We start from the raw sequence: 23802 nt of genomic DNA, 5'->3' as shown, positions 1-23802 counted from the left end.
CTATACGCCCGCAGCTTGGGGAAAATTGTGGCATAAATGGCATTTGTCTCAGTTTTTGCTACCTCAATAAAAACCTTTTGAAACTAAAAAATAAGACATCAGCGACTAAAATTCCCAGCTGCGCAAAAATATAGGTGTGGACCTATCTTTGGTGTGCAAGATGCAGGAGTGTCCATAGACTCCTATGGGAGCTGGAAAAAAGGGAGGGGCAGGGAAAGTGAAATTAGCAGTGTTAGGGCTTGTTCACACGAACGTATATCGTCCGCGTTTTCACGGCCGTCCGACATACGCGACCATCTGATGCTTTGGATTCCAAGGCATCAGTTCAGATGTCCGATTTTTCCAGTGCATAAAAACGTCCGACCGCAAAAGAGAGCGCATACGGTGCACATGTCGGTCCGTCGGCCAGTTTTACGCCAATCGGAAAAGATAGTTCTGGAACTATCTTTCGGCCAGAATATGGCGGCCAGTCCCATAGACTCCTATGGGAGCTGCCAGAAAAGGGAGTTGGGAGGGAGTTTAGCAGAGGAGCTACTAAACTCTCTCCCCCTCTCCTCCCCTTGCCGGCTGCCAGAAGGGAGAGGGGGAGGGGGTGGGACGGAGTGGGAGATCAGTACACTGGCTCCCGCCCCATCCCACCCCCTCCCCTTGACGACAGCCAAAGAGGGGGCGGGAGTTTTACCTATTAGTTCCCGCCTGGTCCTGCCCCCTCGCCGGCTGCTGTTAAAGGGGGAGGCAATTGAGCAGAGCTGAACTCTCTCCCCTCACCCGACGGTATTCCAGGTGCAGCGTATACTCTGCATGGGCGTAAAAACAGGAGATGCAGCCGTTACTTGGTTATGGCTGCCTCTCAGTCATACAATTTTCGGTAGCCCAAAAATCGCAGTGCCCATGTGAAGGAGCTTTTAGCTGAACATTGCCATTGTTTATCGATTACTGCTAAACAATGGCATTGGCATACATGAAGTTTGTGAAACAATGCCAGATGGAGGGGGAGTCAGATTAGCAGCTGGAGGTGCTGATAACGAATGTCACATGGGTGTATGTAGTGAGTTTTATCACGATTATTATAGGCAATGTTTAACTGCGTAAAATCATCCGTCCGGAAAAGATAGGTCTTGCCCATGGGAGCTGCCGGCAAAGGGAGAAACTCCACAATCCTACTAGCCTGCTCCCTGCCAAAAGTGATGCAAGGTGGTTGGGAGATAAAAAAGTGTCACATCTGTGGGGAAATCACATGTTGGCAAGCATGATTCACGGCCTGATATCGCGCTCGCCTGTGTTAAATTAACCCCTTCCAATCCAATTTGTATCCTGGTTTTCCTAGGGGGCTTACTCTTTTTCTGAGGTTATACTACAGCGCTATCTGCTGGCTAAAGCCAGTACTGCATGAGGTGACACATTGGATAGGCTCTGACAGCAGGGAGGCTAGCAATATACAGTAAGAGAACCCCGACGGATGTCTTCCAACATCGGAGCTGTACAGCCTTCAATCATAATGTCTTCAGATGTCAGACAGTGGATTGGAAAGAGTTAAGCTTAGGGAAGTTTCAAATGTTAAAATCTGCGCATCTTTACTCAAAAATTCAAGATTAAAGGGGTTGTCCCGCGGCAGCAAGTGGGTCTATACACTTCTGTATGGCCATATTAATGCACTTTGTAATGTACATTGTGCATTAATTATGAGCCATACAGAAGTTATAAAAAGTTTTATACTTACCTGCTCCGTTGCTAGCGTCCTCGTTCCCATGGAGCCGACTAATTTTCGCCCTCCGATGGCCAAATTAGCCGCGCTTGCGCAGTCCAGGTCTTCTCCTGTTCTCTATGGGGCTCCGTGTAGCTCCGTGTAGCTCCGCCCCGTCACGTGCCGATTCCAGCCAATCAGGAGGCTGGAATCGGCAATGGACCGCACAGAAGAGCTGCGGTCCACGGAGGCAGAGGATCCCGGCGGCCATCTTCAGCAGGTAAGTATGAAGACGCCGGACCGCCGGGATTCAGGTAAGCGCTGTGCGGGTTGTTTTTTTAACCCCTGCATCGGGGTTGTCTCGCGCCGAACGGGGGGGGGGTTAAAAAAAAAAAAAAACCCGTTTCGGCGCGGGACAACCCCTTTAAGTTCCCCAAGTGGAAAAGCTTTCTGCTGCGGAATTAAAGACGTCTTGAGGAATTATTCTTGCAAAATTTAAAATACAGAAGATGTAATTCCGAAATTAAAGTGCGTCAAAAAATGCAAGAAATTCGATGAGATGTTCCGCAGTTAAAGACACAACAATCTGCACTAATTAACAACATTTGAATCTGTGCTGCGTCTTGCGGACAATTCCGTCCCATGTGAGAGGTCCCCCAGGCTGCCTCCACACAGGCAGTAAACGCTGCAGAATATCTGTTCGTGTAATCATTGCGATTCCGCAGCGCTCACAGTACAAGGCAAGTGTCCGACACTCAGCATCCCCTTCACACGTCGCAGATGTTTTCAGGTGCGGAAAAGCGTGAAATCTGATAAATACTACATTTAAAAAGCAACAGGTTGCACTCTTTTTGATGCGACTGCAATCCATTGTATTGCAGGTAACCATAGTAACTTTAAAACGAATAATGTGCTGAACTGAATAAATATCGGATGCAAGATGGATGAAAATCACTTGAAAAGAAACACAAACGCTTAAAAATTGTGTGAAAATCGTACAAAAATGGTCTGACTTTTCAGAGCTGAAAAAAAAGCCTGTGTGAATATACTGTTAGGGCACTATTAATACTGTTAGGGCACTATTAAAACTATTAGGACAATATTAATACTCTGTGGGCACTATTAATACTGTTAGGGCACTATTAATACTCTGAGGGCACTATTAATACTGTTAGGGCACTATTAATACTCTGTGGGCACTATTAATACTGTTAGGGCACTATTAATACTCTGAGGGCACTATTAATACTGTTAGGGCACTATTAATACTGTTAGGGCACTATTAATACTGTTAGGGCAGTATTAATACTCTGAGGGCACTATTTGTACTGTTAGGGCACTATTAATACTCTGAGGGCACTATTAATACTGTTAGGGCACTATTAATACTATTAGGGCACTATTAATACTCTAAGGGCATTAGTAATACTGTTAGGGCACTATTAATACTCTGAGGGCACTATTAATACTCTGAGGGCACTATTAATACTCTGAGGGCACTATTTGCAGTAACTGTCAGGCTGAGCTTGAAAGTCCTGGCGCAGCTCAGCAATCAACTACAAATCACAAGCACTAATCTTGCTTGTGTTGTAGCACCCGAAAAAGGGTTGGTGACAAGTAGAACAAAGCCAATCATAGAAAGGACGGATGGACACCAACATCCGTACAAGGTGACTAGTGGCTAATAGGGCGGTTTATAGTTCTGTAGGGAAGCTTTCACACAGTACGGAATTATCCCACAAGACGCACCTAAAGATGCCGAAAATTCTGCACCAAAATCTGTATGCGTCCATGCCGCCTCTGGAGCAGAAATCTGCGGACCAATTGCGTACCCTAAGAGTTGTTTCTTCTTCCTTTCCCCGCAGCACCCTCTGACCAGCCACAGTGACTGCAGCCGCCACTACTGAGACGCGGAGCATCATGTAAGTTTCTATTACTTTTATACATTTTTGTGTACTACCGATTTCCACTATTGTCTCACTAATTGCTTGTAATTGCAGTTTTTGGCCACCACAAAAGCAAATGAGCAAGCATAGGTTTCAGCATTAAAGGGGTTGTCCGTTTTGGATTGGCCACAGTGGTAGTCATTAATAGACAAATACCAGGAGAACCGTGGGAGCTGCAGCACTGAATTGCCAGGGAAATGAAAGGGGTTTTCAGAGAATATTGATGACCTCTCCTTAGGATGGGTTATAATTACTTGATCGGAGTTCCTCCATCGCTGGGGATTCCCGCTGATCAGTTGATCCTCGGGCCCACTATCAGAACAGCCAAGCTGAACATCCACATTGGGGTCGTAGCCGGAATTGTAATAGAGGGCATCACTACCATAGAAGGGTCCTATAACAATGGGAGCAATGCCTTCTGTTACACTTCCGACCCCAATGTGAACGTCTGGCTCAGGTGCACTGACACTGGCATTGAGGATCAGCTTATCAGTGGAGATCCTTACCGGCACACTCAACTGATTAACTATTGATGACCTGTCCTGAGGATAGGTCCCTAATAGTAAATTCCTGGAAAGCACCTTTAAAAAATCATCCCACACCTGAACAACCCCTTTAGGTGTCCTGCTGCATGGACTCTTTGCGATCGGTTGTAATCTGTGAAAGAACCTGGCAGTAATTGTTCAACTTCCCTGTAGCACCACCACAGGAGAAATTAGGCATTACACAGTCTTCATTCAAATCAGTGGGCTGTCCATGTAATCTGTGCGTGTGTCAAGTCCTCCAAAGAGAGATGCTCTTTGTATGCGTTCTCCGTTCTAATAGAAGAGCGCCTTGATTGGTGAACCCCCTCTATGAACCCAGAATTTCCTAAAACATTACTTACAAAATGGGTTTTCTATACCAGGAAAAGAATCAGTCCTGACACTACAGTCGGCCCCCCACTTTCTAGGACTACAATTCGGGTTGAGGTACTCAGTTGGTCCCAGGACTCTGGCACTCTTAAAGGGGTTGTCTCGCGCCGAAACGGTTTTTTTTTTTTTTTCAATAGGCCCCCCGTTCGGCGCGAGACAAACCCAAAGGACGGGTTAAAAAAAAAGATATATTACTTACCCGAATCCCCGCTCTGCGACGACTTCTTTCTTCCTTCTCCAAGATGGCCGCCGGGATCTTCACCCACGATGCACCGCAGGTCTTCTCCCATGGTGCACCGTGGGCTCTGTGCGGTCCATTGCCGATTCCAGCCTCCTGATTGGCTGGATTCGGCACACGTGACGAGGCGGAGCTACGATGACGACGCGGGACCAGCTCTCCGGCACGAGCGGCCCCATTCACAAGGCAGAAGACCGGACTGCGCAAGCGCGTCTAAAAACGCTAGAAGACCTCAGAATTAGACGGATCCATGGCGACGGGGACGCCAGCAACGGAGCAGGTAAGTGAATAACTTCTGTATGGCTCATATTTAATGCACGATGTACATTACAAAGTGCATTAATATGGCCATACAGAAGTGCTGAACCCCACTTGCTGCCGCGAGACAACCCCTTTAACTAGTCCAGTGTTTGACTCCCTGGATAATGTCTAGCATAGATGAAACCACACTACAAGGGGATAGTTTGGTGAAGCAATGACACTTTAACTAAATATAGTAACATAGTATGTTAGGCTGAATGAAGACATAGTCCATCTAGGTCAGCCTGTTTTAACCTCCTTGTTGATCCAGAGGAAGGCAAAACCCCAAGAGGCAGAAGCCAATTAGCCCTTTTGGGGGATAAATTCCCTCCCATCTCCATAATGGCAATCAGAATAATCCCCGGATCAACCTCTAATAGTTCCTACTTGTCTATAGACCCGGATCAACAACCCGCTGGTCACCTAATGTTTATATCCTGTGATATCTTTCCGCTCTAGAAAGACGTCTAGTCCCCTCTTAACCCTTTCCAATCCACTGTCTGACGTCTGAAGACATTATGATTTAAGGCTGTACAGCTCCGATGTTGGATGATGTCCGTCGGGGTTCTCTTACTGTATATTGCCAGTCTCTCTGCTGTTGGAGCCTATCCAATGTGTCACCTCATGCAGTGCTGGCTTTAGCCAGCAGATAGCGCTGTTGTATAATGGCAGAAAAAGAGGAAGCCCCCTAGGATAACCAGGAAACAAATTGGATTGGAAAGGGTTAAACTCCTCTATGGATTTTGCCATCCAATGTAGAAACGTTCTGCCGAGTGCTGGATGATGTAGATGGACATATTAGTAGAAAGCAGATTAGTTGTACCTAAGGATCCTTTAGGTAAAACGAAAAAAAAAAAAGTTTTAGTACATTGTTAGCCAGTAGAGCAAAGAGTGATTGTCCTCAGTAAGAGAAACCAAGTAATCTTGTAGATATGAGACCTTTTAATGGCTAACAAAAATACATGATGTTATAGCAAGTTTTCGGCTCTTCTATGGACCCTTCATCAGACTAAAAATGATGAAGGGTCCATAGAAGAGTCGAAAGCTCGCTATAACATCATGTATTTTTGTTAGCCATTAAAAGTTATCATATCTACAAGATTACTTGTTTCTCTCACTGAGAACAATCACACTAAGGATCCTTTCACATGGAGCAATTTGCTCTAGTAGACGAACGCTGATCAATGAGATCCCAGCTTGTCTGCTTGGCTTTTACATAGGCCGATTCAGATGCTATTGGGGGTCAAACAATTGTGCATATGATCGTTCCTCTATTTTACTGTGAGATTCCCCTAAATCTATACTAATCTCCTCATGGACTTTCCTTGAAAGCCCAGTACAAATTGGGGAGATGTTTTCCGACAAGCCGTCTGCATGTGCCGGAGGTTTATCTAACTTCCTATTGTAAATACAAGAGAAGTGCATTGTGAGCAGCTGGAGGGCCGAGGAGTCATCACCAGATGGGTTACCTGTTCGCTGCCCAGAAAAACAATGTTGTGATTGTGTGAGAGCGCGGGGTGTGCTGCTAACCAGCCGGAGAGACATCATTGTGCAATCTAGAGATCTGCAAAAATAACGTCCCTGACTGCACACGGCCGACCTGTATGTGACACCGACCTCAACCTACCGCTCCTAAAGCGTAGAGAGATGACCATCAAACAGGGTCTACAAGATGGCTATTAAATATGTTTACAAGCAAAGACAGCTGGTACTCAGGATCAGTACAGGATAAGCAATGTACACTCATTGTAAAACTAATCCCTCTGCAAGAAGTGGTTGGATGGATGAAACTTTCTCTTAGTGATTGTAACGCTGATAGAAGTGATTACATATCAGAGCAAGATCATTTATTGTGGAGAACCGACACCTTGTAAGGAGGCGCTAGTACCCTGTTGTACTGCCTCTAGGTTGGATACAAGATGTGATACAGGTGGGCATGGAGGCTCTAGTACCCTGTTGTACCGCCTCTAGCTTGGAAACAAGATGTGATACAGCGGGCATGCAGGCTCTAGTACCCTGTTGTACCGCCTCTAGCTTGGATACAAGATGTGATACAGGCAGGCATGGAGGCTCTAGTACCCTGTTGTACCGCCTCTAGCTTAGATACAAGATGTGATACGGGTGGGTATGGAGGCTCTAGTACCCTGTTGTACCGCCTCTAGCTTAGATACAAGATGTGATACGGGTGGGTATGGAGGCTCTAGTACCCTGTTGTACCACCTCTAGATTGAATACAAGGTGTGATACCAGAAACATGGAAGCTCTAGTACCCTGCTGTACCGCCTCCAGCTTGGATACAAGATGTGATACTGGTGGGCACGGAGGCTCTAGTTCCACCTCTAGCTTGGATACAAGATGTGATACCGGCAGGCATGGAGTATCTAGTAATATAATAACAATAATCTATATTTGTGTATTCCCAACTTATTCCGCAGCGATTTCAGGCATGGATAAATGCACAACAATTACAGTGTGAGGTACATTGGCTTTAACACAAATGGGTTGGGGTGATACAGGAGGGGCAAAGGGTGGGGGGGAGGAGCAAGGCATGGGGAACACAGGCAATAGGCAATTTCATGTACAGATCAATTATTAAAAGGCAAACGAGGTGGGGTGCCATAGGGAGGGGCAGGGGACTAGGTCAGGGGATTTGGTATGCTTCCCTGAAGAGGTGCGTTTTTAAGGCATGTCTGAAATTTCGTGCATCGGGAATTGTCCGGATGCCTTGGGGTAGAGCGTTCCAGAGGATGGGTTCTGTCTCTAGCTTAGATACAAGATGTGATACAGACATGCATGGAAGCTATAGCATCCTTTCGGGCCACCTGTAGTTTGTATACAAAAGGCATGCTTGCATACAGACATGCAGGTTCTATATAGTGTCCTGTGGCATATCGTTCCACATTTACTGTAACTGAGCCTCTAGATCGTACAAACTCGTAGGCTGTGAAAGTTGGGCAGCCACGGAAGTGTGACAATGTTGTGGGGCTTCCTGTGACCCCCTTGTGTGTGTGGCCGAGCATTATCCTGCTGCCTCTTGGAAGCCGCCATGAGAGGAACACATGTGGCTGCAGGATGTCCTGAACATATCGCTGAGCTGTCATTGCCCCTCGTACCACTACTAGGGGGGACCGACTGTAGTATGACCCCCCCCCCAGACCATCACACCAGCAGGGGGCAGTGTGCCGCTCCACAACAAAGGCACGATCGAGTCAATCATCGCGAGGTCTTCAGACATGAATATTGGCCTTCTTCAGCGCCCAAAACTAAACCTGGATTCATCACTAAAGACAACCTGGTTCCCCTCCATAACAGTCAAGTTTCATCGTTCACAACATCACTGCAAGGAGAGGTGATGGTGGGTGTCAGAGGCCGTACATGTAATGAGGGCCGTGAGACCAAATGTCCTTCAGCCAAGTGCCTGGATGAGGTTCTGACAGACACCGAGGCCTGTAACTATGGAGTCACTTGTCTTTGGTTGGCAGACAATGAAACAGTTGGAGTTGCTTGTCGGATGATCAGATGATCCTCTGGTGATCTGTAGGGGGCATCCTGAGCCCAGGCACCTTGTGTGCCCTCACACATCCACTGATCCCAATACCTCCTAACAGTCTGGTCAGACGCTCCTCTCTACTGTTGGTCTGTAAGGGCGCCCTGAGCCCGGTCACCTTGTGTGCCCCCATTTACTGGTCCCAACACCTTCTAACAGTCTAGTCAGACGCTCCTCTCTACTGGTGGTCTGCAGGGGGCGTCCTGAGCCCGGTAACCTTGTGTGCCCTTACATATCCACTGGTCCCAACACCTCCTAACAGTCTGGCCAGAACGGCCCGTGGGGGACAATTCATGGATACGACCATCCACCTTCTCACTTCCCAATAATGCACCCCCTCTCAGACTCTGGTAACGGGGTAAAACCTCTTCTCTGCGTTGTAGAGGCGTCTAGTGGCCAACAAGCTCTACAAGCGGAAGAAGAGGTCACTACACACAAGGAGCCTCCGAGAGCCTCTTATAGGCCAAGAGGGGAACCACTTTTAGGGCCTCGGGTGACAAGACCGTCCATCTAATCACCACAACTCCCATCATTTACAGATCTGCCTGAGATGGAACTGCAGGACGGGTTTTGTAGCAAAACAAGATTCCTTCTAGCGGCAGGATTTTTTTTGACCATGAGTCTATGTAAAGAGTGACTCCACCAGCAGAATAGTGAGTGCAGCTCTGGAGTATAATACAGTTGTAACCCAGAAGGAGTATAAAAAAAGTAGCTCAGCTTTTTATGTTGATTATACCTGTATTTCAGCTGAGAAGTGAACATGTGCGTCTGTCGCCGCTAAGAATGTGGTAAGAAGGATATAGCCTGTGGTTAGATGACTCCTTTATTGTCGTACATCTGTCACACACTGTAAAAGGCGATGAACAATAAGAACAGTGATTGTTCTCCGCTCTGGATGTTTGACAAAGTGAATTGGCAGGATTTGTAGGGAACTGGAAAGTGAGACGGAGAACCTCACACAAAGCAGGTGGTGAAATGTTACTGACTTGTGGTGAAAGGCCGGGCACATCTATGGCATCATCAGGGGGGGGGGGGCGTACAATGCCAAGAGCTATGCAGGCGTCCTAAAGTTCTTAGCTGTTGTCTTATTCCAATGTTTGCTAGATTACGTTAGGAGAATAAGCACAACTTCTACTGCACTTTATACCTTCAAGGGAGACATTACCAGGGAGCAATTTAAAAGGGTCAGAAACTATTGATATTAAAGGATTTATGGTCTGTTCTGATCAGTCTTTTATTGTATGACTCTAATGCAGGGGTGCACAACCGTTTGCAATGCCAGGACCACATTGTGGTATAGTTCCAATTCAAGGGCGTAATAACGTGCCTTCCCAGCCACACAACTTCTCGCCGTCACAGAACCAATGCCCCCTCCCTGCAGCACCACATCTGCCCTGACAGCACCAACGCCCCCTCCCTGACACCACATCTGCCCTGACAGCACCAACGCCCCCTCCCTGCAGTGCCACATCTGCCCTGACAGCACCAACGCCCCCTCCCTGCGACACCACATCTGCCCTGACAGCACCAACGCCCCCTCCCTGCAGCGCCACATCTGCCCTGACAGCACCAACGCCCCCTTCCCGCAGCACCACATCTGCCCTGACAGCACCAATGCCCCCTCCCTGCAGCGCCACATCTGCCCTGACAGCACCAACGCCCCCTCCCTGCAGCGCCACATCTGCCCTGACAGCACCAACGCTCCCTCCCTGCAGCGCCACATCTGCCCTGACAGCACCAACGCTCCCTCCCTGCAGCGCCACATCTGCCCTGACAGCACCAACGCCCCCTCACTGCAACACCACATCTGCCCTGACAGCACAAACACCCGCTCCCCACAGCGCCACATCTGCCCTGACAGCACCAACGCTCCCTCCCTGCAGTGCCAGATCTGCCCTGACAGCACCAATGCCCCCTCCCTGCAGCACCACATCTGCCCTGGCAGCACCAACATCCCCTCCCTGCAGCACCACATCTGCCCTAGCAGCACCAACGCCCGCTCCTTGCAGCGCGACATCTGTCCTGACAGCACCAACGCCCGCTCCCTGCAGCGCCACATTTGCACTCACAGCATGAACACCCCTTCCATGCAGTGGCTTACTTCCTCCCTCACAGTATCAATACCGCCTCCCTGAAGCAGCAAATCTTGCCCTTGCAGCACCGATGCCACCTCACTGCAGCACCAGATTTCCCCTCACATCATTAGTGTTCCCTCCTTGCAACACCACATTTTCCTCTCATAGCACCAACTCCTCCTCCCTACAATGCCACATCAGCCTTTTGCCACAGCTACAACACCCCCTCCTCCAGCACCATATCCCCACCTCAAAGCGGTAACTCCCTCTCCGTGCAGCGCCACATCTACCTATCACAGCACTTATGCTCCCTCCTTGCAACAACCCATGTCTTCCTGAAAGGATAATCTCCCAATCTCCTCTCCTACACTATAGCATCTCCTCTTTTTCCTCCTTGCAGGGCTATATCTCCCCCTCATGGCACCGATCCCCTCAACCTCTCTTCTCCCCTCCCTCCAGCAGCTATCACATCTCCCTGCTGCTGCAGAAATTCTTCCTTCCTGTAAAATACAATTAGTGCTTTCCTTCACCACAGAGAAAAGCACTCATTGGGTAATACACGCTTCGATCCCACAAGCACAGCCAGCAAAGATGGGACAGGAGACCATATTGACCAATGAGTACTTCCTTCACAGTCAAGGAAAGCATCCATTATACCTCTGCAGCCCCAGTCAATCCTGAGAAACACAAGTGACAGGCAATCAGCTGATATGTGTCTAGCAGGGTGGAGGCTGCAACTACCCTGTTTCCCCCAAAATAAGACGCGTCTTATATTAATTTTTGCTCCCAAATATGCGCTACGTCTTATTTTCAGGGGGTGTCTTATTTCGCCGCTAATTCCTCAATTGGCCAGCTTTGTGGACGAAATTTCTCAGAAATCTCGTCCACATGGGACAGCAAATCTGTCACGGCAAAGCTGGGAGAAGCCGGTGTTGTGGTGCGGATTCACCGGCCACAGAAACGGAAAAGCGTGCAGCCAGGTCGCTTTAAAACAAGCGGCTGAGTGCCGTGGGTTTTGAAGCAGCGCTTTCCCGGCGGAAATCTCGCTGTTTATCGCTGGGGCCAAACTGCGAGATTTCCGCTGGAAATACGCTCTGTGAGAACCCAGCCTTAAGAATCACACACAGGGTGCCTGACTCACACACAGAGCCATAAAAAAGTAAGGGCTGTAAAGTAACGTACCTGTCTGCAGACAGAAGTTCCTGTACCACTTGTAAGCAGGGATGGTATTGCAGCTTCTGGCCACCAGGGGGAGCTCATCACAGCAGACATGTACAGCAGGAACAGAACGTACAGTATGGACTTTTCCAGCCAGCAAGGGAAGCTCACAACAGCACACTCGTACAGCACAGCAGGGACAGGATAACAGCAGACTGTCTGCAGATCTACCTATACATCTGGAGGTAGGAGACAACGGGGATGGCAGCAGGGGACAGGCCTCTTGACTTGCCTGCACACTTTACTATGCCTTACTATCGGGGGGTGCCTTATATTTGGGACTTCTGCAAATTTCAGGGGTGTCTTATTTTCAGGGGGTGCCTTATTTTCGGGGAAACGCGGTAGCAGCAATGCGGCCCCAAGGTTGTGCCGAAAATAGGACGCAGGGTAATCAGCTGTTTGCTCCAGGACCCACATTCAAAGAGGGGTTGTGCATGTATACCCAACACCTTTTATGATGCAATTCTGAAGAATTCTATCAACGACTGAAGAAATCAATAGACTGAAAATTTTACTGTAATATATGTCTTAATCATCGATGAAATGTTCATCTACAACATGATAATCGTCTTTTTTTCTTGCACTTAGGAACACTGTCCTTCATCTCTTGACACTTCTTTTTCTTGGTGGCCCTTTCTTCCTGGAGAGTAATGGATCGACTTGCAAGACTATCGGACGTATCGCCCGGTTTGATTTTTGCAACTTGACTACAATTCCTTCGGTACCAGAAAATACTATATCTATGATCTTAAGTGATAACTACATTCTGGAAGTGAACTTAACATCATTTCCACCATTGTTAAACCTACTTAGACTAAAACTGGATGGCCAGAGAAATGAAAGGCTAACGGTCCATAAGGATAGTTTCAAAAATTTACCAAACCTGATTGAACTTGATCTGTCCTTCAATAAGAACCTGGTACTTGATCAAGATGCCTTCACTGGCTTATTCCATCTGGAAAATCTGGTGTTATACTATAATCGATTGAACAGCTCCTTCTTGGAAAATGACTATTTCAAGGATTTGACCAACTTGGTGTTCATAGACCTCTCATATAACGATCTCACCTATCTCAAACCCCATCCCAAATTTTATAATTTATACAGATTTGAATTATTGGATTTAAAGGAAAATAAAATCTCGAGAGTTTGTGAAGGAGATTTACACAGTTTCCAACAGAAAAAAATTACAGTTCTTGATATTTCATATAATCATCTTTATTACTTGAATGCCGCGGATTGGGAACAGTGTGGAAATCCCTTTCGAAATATTGAGTTTGATACAATAAACCTTGGTGGAAATGGATTCAATGAGCGAACCACAAAAGCATTGTGCAACGCCTTGAACGGTACCAAAATCTTCCATCTCAAATTAAGTCCTCACCTAATGGGACCAGGTTTTGAATTCCACAGTTTTAAGGATCCGGATAATTCAACGTTTGCTGGACTCGAGAACAGTGACCTGGCAATTCTTGACATCTCGGTGGGATACATTTTTACTTTGCAACCATTGTTATTTGGTAGATTTTCTAAGCTGTTGCTTCTTAATCTTGCTAAAAACAAGATAAACCAAATTCAAAAGAATGCCTTTCATGGACTTCAAAGCTTACAAATCCTCAACATGTCCTTCAACCTGTTGGGTGAATTATACAATGATGCTTTTGATGGACTCCCTAATTTACAACAAATTCATCTGAACGACAATCATATTGGACCAATACAGATAAATGCCTTTAAGAACCTTCCGAAATTGGAGTTTGTGGATTTAATGAACAATGCCATCACCAATCTTCAATTTTGTGAGTCTCTGCCATTGTTACAATTTATTAATTTGAAGCAAAATAAACTAACTTCAGTTAAAGACGCCAAAATTAAGACCCCGACCATTAATTTTTCCGAGAACCAACTAACAAATCTTGCTGATTTTTTTGAATTTCTCAAAAGTGCTATCATTCAGAATACCTCCCTTCGAAAAAACCGACTGACGACCTGTAATTACCAAGTTAGTATTCCAAAAAACAATTCGCTCCTTCACTTAGATCTATCTGATAACATGATTCAGCTGATTTGGGAAAAAGACACATGTTTGGAGATGTTTAGGAATCTTAGCAGTCTTCAATTTCTAGAACTCTCAAGCAACCATCTTCGATCTTTTCCTCGTGGAATTTTTAGTGGCCTGACATCCTTGCAAATTCTGAACTTGTCATCTAACTTCCTCACAGGGGTCCCGTCAGACATTTTACCCATCAGTCTTCACACCTTGGATGTATCTAGGAACCAACTATTTTCACCCAATCCTGATGTGTTTCTTCGATTAGGAACCATTGACATAAGATATAACCAGTTCATCTGTCAATGTCCTCTTGTCAACTTTTTGATATGGTTGAATGAAACTAATACCACCATATTAGGTGACCCGAATGACATTTACTGTGCCTATCCAGACCGCCTAAAGTTTGCCCCACTTCATACTATTGAGTTTTCAATGTGTGACGAACTTGCTGCATTAAGGCAGCTCATGTTTGCCTTATTTGTGTTCACCTCAGTTGTCATTTTGACGTTTATGACTGCGGTGATTATATATAACCATTTCCGAGGGGTTTTCTTTGGACTCTACAAGAGGCTGATAAAATCCGTACTCGAGGAAGAGCCTCCAGAGGAAAAAACATTCAAATACGATGCTTATCTGTGTTATGCCACAAAGGATTTCACATGGGTTGAAAATGTCTTCATCAAAAACTTAGATTCCGACTACTGTGACCGGAACCGTTTTAAGTTGTGTTTTGAGGAAAGAAATTTCATGCCGGGGGAAGATCATATTATAAATATTCGAGACTCCATTTGGAATAGTAAGAAAACCATTTGTGTTGTGACAAAGCATTTTCTGAATGATGGATGGTGTGTGGAAGCCTTTAATTATGCCCAAAGTCGATACTTTACAGAACTCAAAAATGTCCTTATCATGATTGTGGTAGGGTCTCTATCGCAGTACCAGCTAAGGAAATATAAGCCCATCCGGGCATATATGCAAAGGTGTGAGTACTTGACTTGGCCTGAAGATGACCAGGATGTTGATTGGTTTCTAAGTAGACTTTGCTATAAAATACTACGAGAGGAAAAAGTAAAAAACAGGGATGTAAAAGTCAGAACATTAAGTTCCACTGTAGAGTTACAACAAATAAATGTTTCTTGAGTGGTCATGAAAAATGACTAATACACACCCAACATGTGACATCCGGGATGTTGCAACATTGCAAAAGGGATCGGATCATCAAGTATCACACATTTCTGCATGATCACATTTAGATCCTCACCAACCGGACCCTGCTCCCTTATACGACTTATCATAACCGTGACGTCACAAACTATATGGGGATACTTGTGGCAATGATATCGTGGTTGGGTTTCTGTGAGTGAAGCACTTTGCCAAATGTGAATTTACGTGTATAATATATCTCAAATGTTTTCCTCTAGGAAAAGAGGCTATTGAAGTATTCTATATTCTGAAGTATACGAGAGCAATTCCAGTCATCTCACATTCAGACAGTGTTAAGGGCCATACACTTAAGCAAAAAGTTGCCATAAATTGACCATTTTAGTTATTTCAGGCAACCTTCAACTGCAAAATTAATGCTAACTATGGTTCACGATGGCAGAATATAATCGGCCACAGCTTCAATCTCTTCTGTTGGAAATTTGTGACGGACTTTGCCAAAATTAGCCGATAATGCCTGTAAAATAAAGAAATAAATCATAATCCTCTCCTTAAGTGTCACTCCGTCCTGCCTCACCTACTGTTCTGAACCCTGAATAAGCTAGTACTACATGACCACCACCAGCATCTTCCAGGTTTGGAGACGCCCTGACTGGGACTGCTGCCTTGGCACCAGCTTGTCTATCAAACCCAATACTAATAAAATTGGCACCCAGCATGGTAAATCCACACAGGACAGAATTTTTCAGGGGATACTATATGCCCAAAGTTCAACACTTGGACTTATCCTTAAGGGCGCCTGTCCATTGCTATCTATCAGATAAGGCTGACCGGCGGAGAATCGGCGGAGGCTCCTGCTCCTGGGTGGCGGCTCCCGCAGCGGAGATCTGCCGTAGGACTTCGCATCGCCCGTGGACAGGGGGCCTAAGGCATAAAGCTATAGGCCAGATGATTTTACACGGTACGAAAATTGGGCAAAATCGCTTGTTTGAGCAGTTTTTTTGGCCTATAGTTGGCCCGTGTAAAAGTGCCCTATTTTATGTGCATGGCCAGTATTCTGTTCAGAGTAATTGACACTTTTCTTGGCAGCTAAATCAATGACTCTACAGGGGCGGCAATAAGCACTGGCGTAAGCTCTTTCCAGGGTAAAGTGTAGATGAAATCTGCGCTCCATCCTGAAGCATTATGGGAACTACAAAAATATATAAAAACAAAAATCCGAAGGGACTGGAATTGCTCTTTTTTGTAATATACCTTGTTAGATGTAGCAATACAATTGTATTTATATTAAATATGTCAAATGTGGAATGTAAAGGGATTTTCCGGAGGGGAAAACAAAATCCTAAAATTGTGGGCTGCATTAAAATAACAAAGTAAGCTGATACTCACGCCACCGATGTCCTGAGTGCTCCGATACCTAGGTTGGCCATAGCGGTCATGCGCTTAGATGGCACATAATCACACTATCTGGAAGCAGACGGGAACTGAAGGTCCAGAGCGCCCACAACATTCGTAGAGTGATGTTGTGGCCTACCCTATGCGCTGGTCTGGTGCGCTAATGACTGGAGCTGATTTCCGCTGGTAGCAGACGGCTCCGATTGCACCACAGTGGCAGGACTTGGTTTTGCACACAAAGTTCCCATTCACTTCAGTCAGATCAGAGCTGTCCTCTTCCATCAGATATGAGCTCTGCTCATTACTGATCGCCTGGGATCCTGGGTGGTGGACCTTCACCGATCTACTATTGATAGCCTAAAAACTTGTATTGGCCAGCGATGTAATAAAATAGAGAAATAAACCATAGTCGCTTCCTTAAAGGGGTTTTCCAGTTGCATAAAGTTGCTGGCGAACAAATAATAATCAAATATTATTAAAGTTTGCAGTATGGTTCTGCTTTGGATTTCGTGCCTGCAGCTCTATAAACTAATAACTTTTTATGGCACTTCAGAAGTGTTTATTGCCAGGTTACCCTGGATACGACCTGTAACCATTGCAGCGCTACAGGTCGGGCGTGCTCAGTAGGCACGACTAGGGGCAGCTTTTTTGATATTCATCTCTCAGGACCGGATTGCTGACCAATAACAGGGCAACGCTTTGTAGGGATGCATACAGGAAGGAAATACAGAACAGGGAATTGTGGTAAATGTAGTTTCAAGCTGCATGGCCGCAGGGATGTGTCGGCCATCTTGGCGAACAACTACATGGGGAAACCTCAATAATGGAGGACAGGCTAAGAAGGTAATGGCTGTGCAATGTGTGGTGATCAGCTGTGCAGAAACATGTCGCAAACACCTTTTCATAGCTGGAATTTTTGAAAATTCACTTCACGACCAGAATATCCCTTTAAATATCCCGCCGCTACAGGGCAGGAACCTCGATCCCGCTACTCTCATCCTGGAAGAAGTTGCAGCAGTCATGTACTGTTCATGACATTATCACGTCTAAGGTGTATGATTGACTGAGCGTCATATGCACAATTAACGCCAGGATCAGAGCAGCAGGGATCGGGGCCCCTTCACCAGATCTAGGGGGCCATTTAAAGAGGTATGTATGACTTTAGTTTTCTATTTTATAACAGTCATGGCCCTTTTGATTTTCTTTTCAATCTGGAAAACCCCTTTTGAGATAGTATTTGCTCTTACAGACCCTTTTAGAAGATCGAAGGCTGTTCAGTGGTTTTAACACCACTCACTGGCATACATTTATTAGCGGATATGGTCATTTAAAGGGATTTGTGTAGTTTTGGACTTGTACATAGCACTTCTGGGTTTCATTTATCAACATGCTGTAAATGTCAATAATATAACATGTAGCATAATTTAAAGGCTATGGAAACCTTTGTGCCTGAAAAATCAATCCACACATCTTACTAAGTCCCTGCAGAAAAAAAAGAGTGATGTACTTATCTGTTTCTTTTGCATTGCGTTTTCCTTCTCATGCATTTAGAAAGCCTTATACTTGTTTTGCAGGTTCTCCTACATTAAAATGTCTATCTGGTTTCTCTCATGAATGCACACAAGCTCAGCTCCGCCTCCCCTCTCCTATTTCAGAGGCTGTGTAGCATGACCACGCCCTTTCAATATTACACAGCTATCTCTTATCTCCTCTCCGAGTAGCTATTGGTCCCATTCATCCGTTCTGCTAATAAGAACAGAAGAATCACTGGGAGTAAATTATAGCCTCTTGTAATTGTCTCTTTCTCTGCTCTCTGTCCTCACTGATTTCCAACATCTCCCAGCACTGTCATACAGCCCTCTGTAACAGTCTCTTTCTCTGCTCTTCATCCTCACAATAGCTTAGTGGTAAAGCAGTGTATGCACATTCAGGGGTAGACTCGGGGAGGAGCTCTTAGTTTACTCTGGCTGACAGATTTTGCTAATTACCCATTTACATGGGACAAACTATAGAGCAAACAATGCCCAGAAGCTTGTCCCAGTGATGCTCGCTCCAGTGCCGTTGCACAGGAGTGAGTATCACTGGCATTGCTGACAACTCTACCGGCATGGAGGTGGAAGGGACCAGGGAACGTTCTCCTCCCTCCCGCCCGCCTCCATTGCCAGTAAGCAGACAGTCATTCAGAAGTGAACAACTGCTGTTTACAATGAACGGCACGTTCTGCACCCAGAAACTGAACAACTGATCAACTCATGTTCACTTCAGTAGTTGCACGCATTTACATGGGACGATTATCCTTTAAATTCCTGAGGAAGCGTGGGAATTTGAACCATTCTGAATTATAGTCGTCCCATGTGGGCCAGAATATTTTAGTCCCCCTGGCTGCGTGCCTGGGAAAACAATGCAAGAATGGAAATTAAACAATCAGAAATTTTTCATGAAAACCAATTATAAAAAGTCTTCATTTCAAAAAACACATTGATTTAAAAAAAAAAAAAAAAAGAGTGCAAAGGTGAACATAGCCTTTAAAGAAAAACTTGTACACTGTGATATACCTAGATGAAGAGATGTCTTACAAATCCTTAGCGTTGCTTTTCTACTCTTCAGACCAGACATATCTTGGCACCCCAAATTCTCGGCCTCCTCCTGTTGGGCCTGTGGTTTTGTCTGGTTCTTGGCTCTCCTCTCTGGACCACTTAAAGTAGCCATACATATTAAATGTATATCGGCTAAACCTGGCTGAATGGGATGACCATCTAATGTGAACGGGGGTCTCCCAGCTCCCCTCTGTCAGCAGAGGGAGTGAAGGATCGGTCAGTTGGATTTTATCTTGCATGATCCTTTTGTTCTTGGGGAGATAAGCCGCCACCAGGGCTGTCTGGCAACAGCTTAGACCCCATTTACACTGAGATGATCGCTCAAATGTCGCTCAAACGACAGTTTCAGTGACAGTTTTGAGCGATCATCTTTGCATAGTCTATAGTAGCTACTTAAGAGCTATGCAGGCGGAGCGGGACATCGCCGCTATCACTCGGTGAACAATACAGCTGTTCTGCATAAGCAAACAGCTGTATGGTTCTCCGCGATTACAGCTCGCGTCCCACTGGGAACTACCAGCATGACATGAGCTGAAAGAATCGTATCAGCGCTGCCGACTGTGATAACAGCCTGCATCACTGATAAGAGTTCATCGCTCAATTCTAGAAAACTAGAATTGAGCGAGGAACGAATTGTGCACGAAAACTGCAAGATGTCCGTGCATTTAGACCCAACAGTTATCACTCAAAAGACGGCTTTGAGCGAATTTTGAACGAGAATCGTGGGGTCTAAATGGGTCTTTACTCCCTTTCCACCATTTATGCACGCTCCGCAGAGAGATCTGATGTGTATGGCCAGCCAAACATTGCCATATTACTTATGTTAAAAGGCTATTAATGTAATGTTACAAATATCCAGATAAAAATTTTGCGGGGGCATTTAGTGAGAAATTTTGTGCTTTCTAGATACAACTGAATAAGCAATCTAGAAGATGCTGCAATCTAGAAGGCCTGTTCTCGATCCGTATGACTAAACACTCCAAGGGTCCAAATGGTATTAGTGTTTTTTTTATTGTTCTGTTGAATACCTCATTTTTATCTACCTTTGTGTGTGCTAGTCTATATGTAGCTGTCATGTCCCATAGCAGAGGCAGCCATATTTACTGGATTGCAGAGTAGTCCTCTATTAGAAACAGATTTGATAATTTAAAACTTAAAGGAGTTGTCTGGTTTAGAAGCTCATCTTCCAATACCTTATTGGGAAATTCTGATTTGAGTAAATAGGGTTCCCATTTAGGTCCCTCATCTATTAACCAGAGTAGAGCAAGTGGAGGACCCAACAAGCCAATGCATTACATGGAGAACCCATTGATTTAAATAGGAACTGTGTAATTCTTCATGTCACCTGTGGTGGTGCTGCCACGAAATTAAACACTTATCAAGTCAACTCCCAGATTACAGACAATCACTGGGGAACTCAGTAGTGAGAAATCCTGTTCTGGTTATGGGACCTTTTCAACAAAAAGGGATTGTCCAAAGTGGGCAACCCTTCAAAGTTTACTCTGGACAATCCCTTTTGTTAAGGCCCATTTAGATACGACAATTACTGCACGATGTAAGTGCAGTTAGACACAACGATTATTGCTCAAAAGATGGCTTTTGAGTGAATTTTGAGTGATAACAGTTGTGTTTAAATGTGTCTTTTAGAAGGGCCCTCTGATATTAAACTCATCACTATTGATGGTTTACCAAGTAACCAGCTGTCATCTGGATGGAGAACCCACTAAGAAGTGTTCAAGTCCCCTGCAACACCACCACAAGGGTAAATGAAGCATTACATGGTACGTAAAATCCTCTGCAGGCTTGCTATTTGATATTACTCCCTGCTATGGCTAATGAAAGACCCCATTGTAATAAATCAGAATGCCCTAAATCCGAAAACCCCTTTAAAGCATGCATAGACAATAATAAGTATATGTAGGCGCTCTGTGTGTTTACATATAGCGGTATAGTACACAACGTTTGGTGTTTGACCTTTGCAGTGTAAGCGGTGCTGTACTTGCCCTATGGTATGGCTATGATGAACGTTGAGTGTTCACCCTGAAAAGGTGGCCAGGCCAAATCTTTCCATGGAGTAGTTAAATCCATATCTACAAGACTCTCATATTTGCAGAGTTGTCTGATCAGTGATCTCTGCTGTTTTGGAAAAATCCCTCATTGGAACAAACACCCCCCTTGTATCTCTACAGTGTGTGCACTTCATTTACATCATTGGAACGACTATAGGGTATTAAAAGGGTTGTCTACGATTGGAAAAACATGGCTGTTTTCTTCCAAACACAGCACCACCCTTGTCTATAGGGTTGAATATGGTATTGCAACTCAGCTCCCATTTACTTCAACGGAGCTGAGCTGCAATACCGCACACAACCACAGACAAGAGTGGTGCTGTGTTTAGAGGAAAGCAGTCTTGTTCTTACCGTGGACAAACCCTTTAAGTATGGAGTCTGGTCTGCGATGAATGTGCCTTGTTGTAGTAAAGTGTCACACTATGAACCATGGCATTAACACAGACTTTCAGAAAACATGATGGCTGCTTCCTCTGGAAATGACAACATGTTAATACTCATTTTATAGTATAAACCAGGGAAGTCTAATGGTTTATTTTTTCAGCTGCTTAATGGCAAATAAAAGTGATTTGTAAAAAACTTCATTTCATTTTGACTCCATCCTTTACTACTTCTATACTTTACTGGAACGCATGACATCTCGAGGAGCTGGAGACGTCCATCAACAAAGAAGCGGGGGGGGGGGCGTCTTTAGCAGAAGAGAGAGGGAGAGAGCCCGCACCGCCAGCAGATAATAATAATCTTTATTTATATAGCGCTACAACATATTCCGCAGCGTTTACAAGACAGGGGAGAACAGATACAAAAAACAAAGATACAAAAACCACTGTTACATGTGCAGCGTCCGAGGAGCAGGCCCACAGCCGAGGAGACAGCGGGGTAGAGAAAGACCTTGTCACAGGGCTCTACCATCTCCTCCCACTAAGGGTAGCTCGGGACCCAACCACGTTACTGCTGGGGAAGACCACAGGGATAGTAACCAGGGATTACCTTAAGTCCACTTGTTACTCGTGACGCCACCATTCCTTCTCCCGGGATGGATCTTGCAGTTGCATAAAATAGTCCACCACCAGAAGAAGATATTTTGGGACAAAACAGGAATGATCGATCTTGTCCATTTACTTAAACGTTTCAATAAAGTCAATAACAGTTGCAGAAATCACAGCTTACAAGAATTATATCTTGGTGGAGCTCATGGGGTATTTGTACAATCCACAGTCCAAGTTATCTACAGGTTCCTTCACTCCCGATACTCCCTTTCTCCACCATCGAAGCACTCACACTTTACTCCTCCTCTCACTATGAAGCGGTTCCTTTCTCTCAGCACTCAGCAATAGTACCGAGGATTCCTGGGTTGAACAAGCCCAGGCTGAGCATCAAACAATCGCTCGGTCTCCTCCATGCTCCACACACAGACCCATCTCAGTAGCAGTGTCTATGTGGCTGACTGACAGACCCTCTCTCAACTCTGCAGACTGACTTACTCCTTTGCATTACATTCTGCAAACATATTTATCATGCAACATCAGGTGTTCACAATTGACACACACAAAACGATACATTTTCCAGACAGGACAGAACATACCAGACAGTAACCCTTTAAGACCTGCAGCCATCCAATACACATAAATGTAATGCACTCCACAAACAAGACCTTGACATGAGACAAGCGTAGAACATTCTGGAGGGGACCCCATTAACTCTGGGCCACTACATATGAAGTAATCAATTGATGGAAACAGTAGGGGTGAGGGGCTCCAACGAGCTTACATACTACAGATAATGGGGTGATACAGAAGGTAAAGGGGCTGGAGATGGCGAGGTACAGTTACGTCATGGAGTTGCGGAGTTTGTATGGAGGGGGTTCGGCCTGTCAGATCATGGTATAATGTAATACTATGGTATTCCATCATACCGTAGGAGCGATTAAACCAACTGCTCCTATGTACAAGAATATAACTACTATTTTGGCAAACAGTAGTTCGCCCAAAAAAATACTATGTAAATTTGGTGTCGTAGTAATGATACTAATGCATAGAAGTTATTGTGTCACTTTACTGCAGCGTGTACACCGTAGAGACAAGATCCCCAAAGATGCCAAGATTGTTTTTTTTTCCATTTCACTTCACTTAGAATTTTTTTTAAGTTTTTCAGTATATGGTGCATTACATATTAACACTGAAAAATGCAACTCGTCTCACAAAAAGGAAACCCTCACAAAGCCACCTCAATGGAAAAAAAAGTTATACATTTTTAAAAGTGGGGAGGAAAAACCGAAAATGAAAAAAAAGCGGGCTGCGTCATTAAGGGGTTAACCATCATTCAGTTGCTCATGAGTCACCATATTGAGTCAATAGGCAAAAATGATCTGCCAGACTTCCTTTCCGGACCAAACCTGTTTATGCCTTAATGACTAAGCCAAATTCTAGAAATCTGGCATGAGTCACTGTAACAGAGGATAACTCGGCAAAGGTTGTACACGTCCAAGTAATCCTTACATCGTGTTTTCGGCACATATTGTACAGCAGCATCTAGACGCATGGGCACAAATATTTTTCCAACAGCAACTAGATCTACCTGCAGAACGCTCCATAGAAATTGATAG

General features: G+C 45.1%; 1 protein-coding gene across 1 annotated transcript in view; it reads left to right on the top strand.

Annotated features, from left to right (window-relative positions):
• TLR5 (toll like receptor 5) overlaps positions 1 to 21776 on the top strand; it is a 43388-nt gene extending 21612 nt beyond the window's left edge. The window contains exons 2-3 of the mRNA XM_066595184.1: positions 3550 to 3606; positions 12511 to 21776. Of these exons, the coding sequence (XP_066451281.1) occupies positions 3605 to 3606; positions 12511 to 15115 (2607 nt within the window). The 5' untranslated portion in view covers positions 3550 to 3604 and the 3' untranslated portion in view covers positions 15116 to 21776. The remainder of the gene's footprint in view (positions 1 to 3549; positions 3607 to 12510) is intronic.
• Positions 21777 to 23802: the final 2026 nt, after the last annotated feature.

Source organism: Eleutherodactylus coqui, chromosome 3 (assembly GCF_035609145.1).
Source record: "Eleutherodactylus coqui strain aEleCoq1 chromosome 3, aEleCoq1.hap1, whole genome shotgun sequence".
Taxonomy (NCBI): domain Eukaryota; kingdom Metazoa; phylum Chordata; class Amphibia; order Anura; family Eleutherodactylidae; genus Eleutherodactylus; species Eleutherodactylus coqui.
Note: the sequence above shows the minus strand (reverse complement) of the source record. Positions and strands in the feature narration are given on the sequence as shown.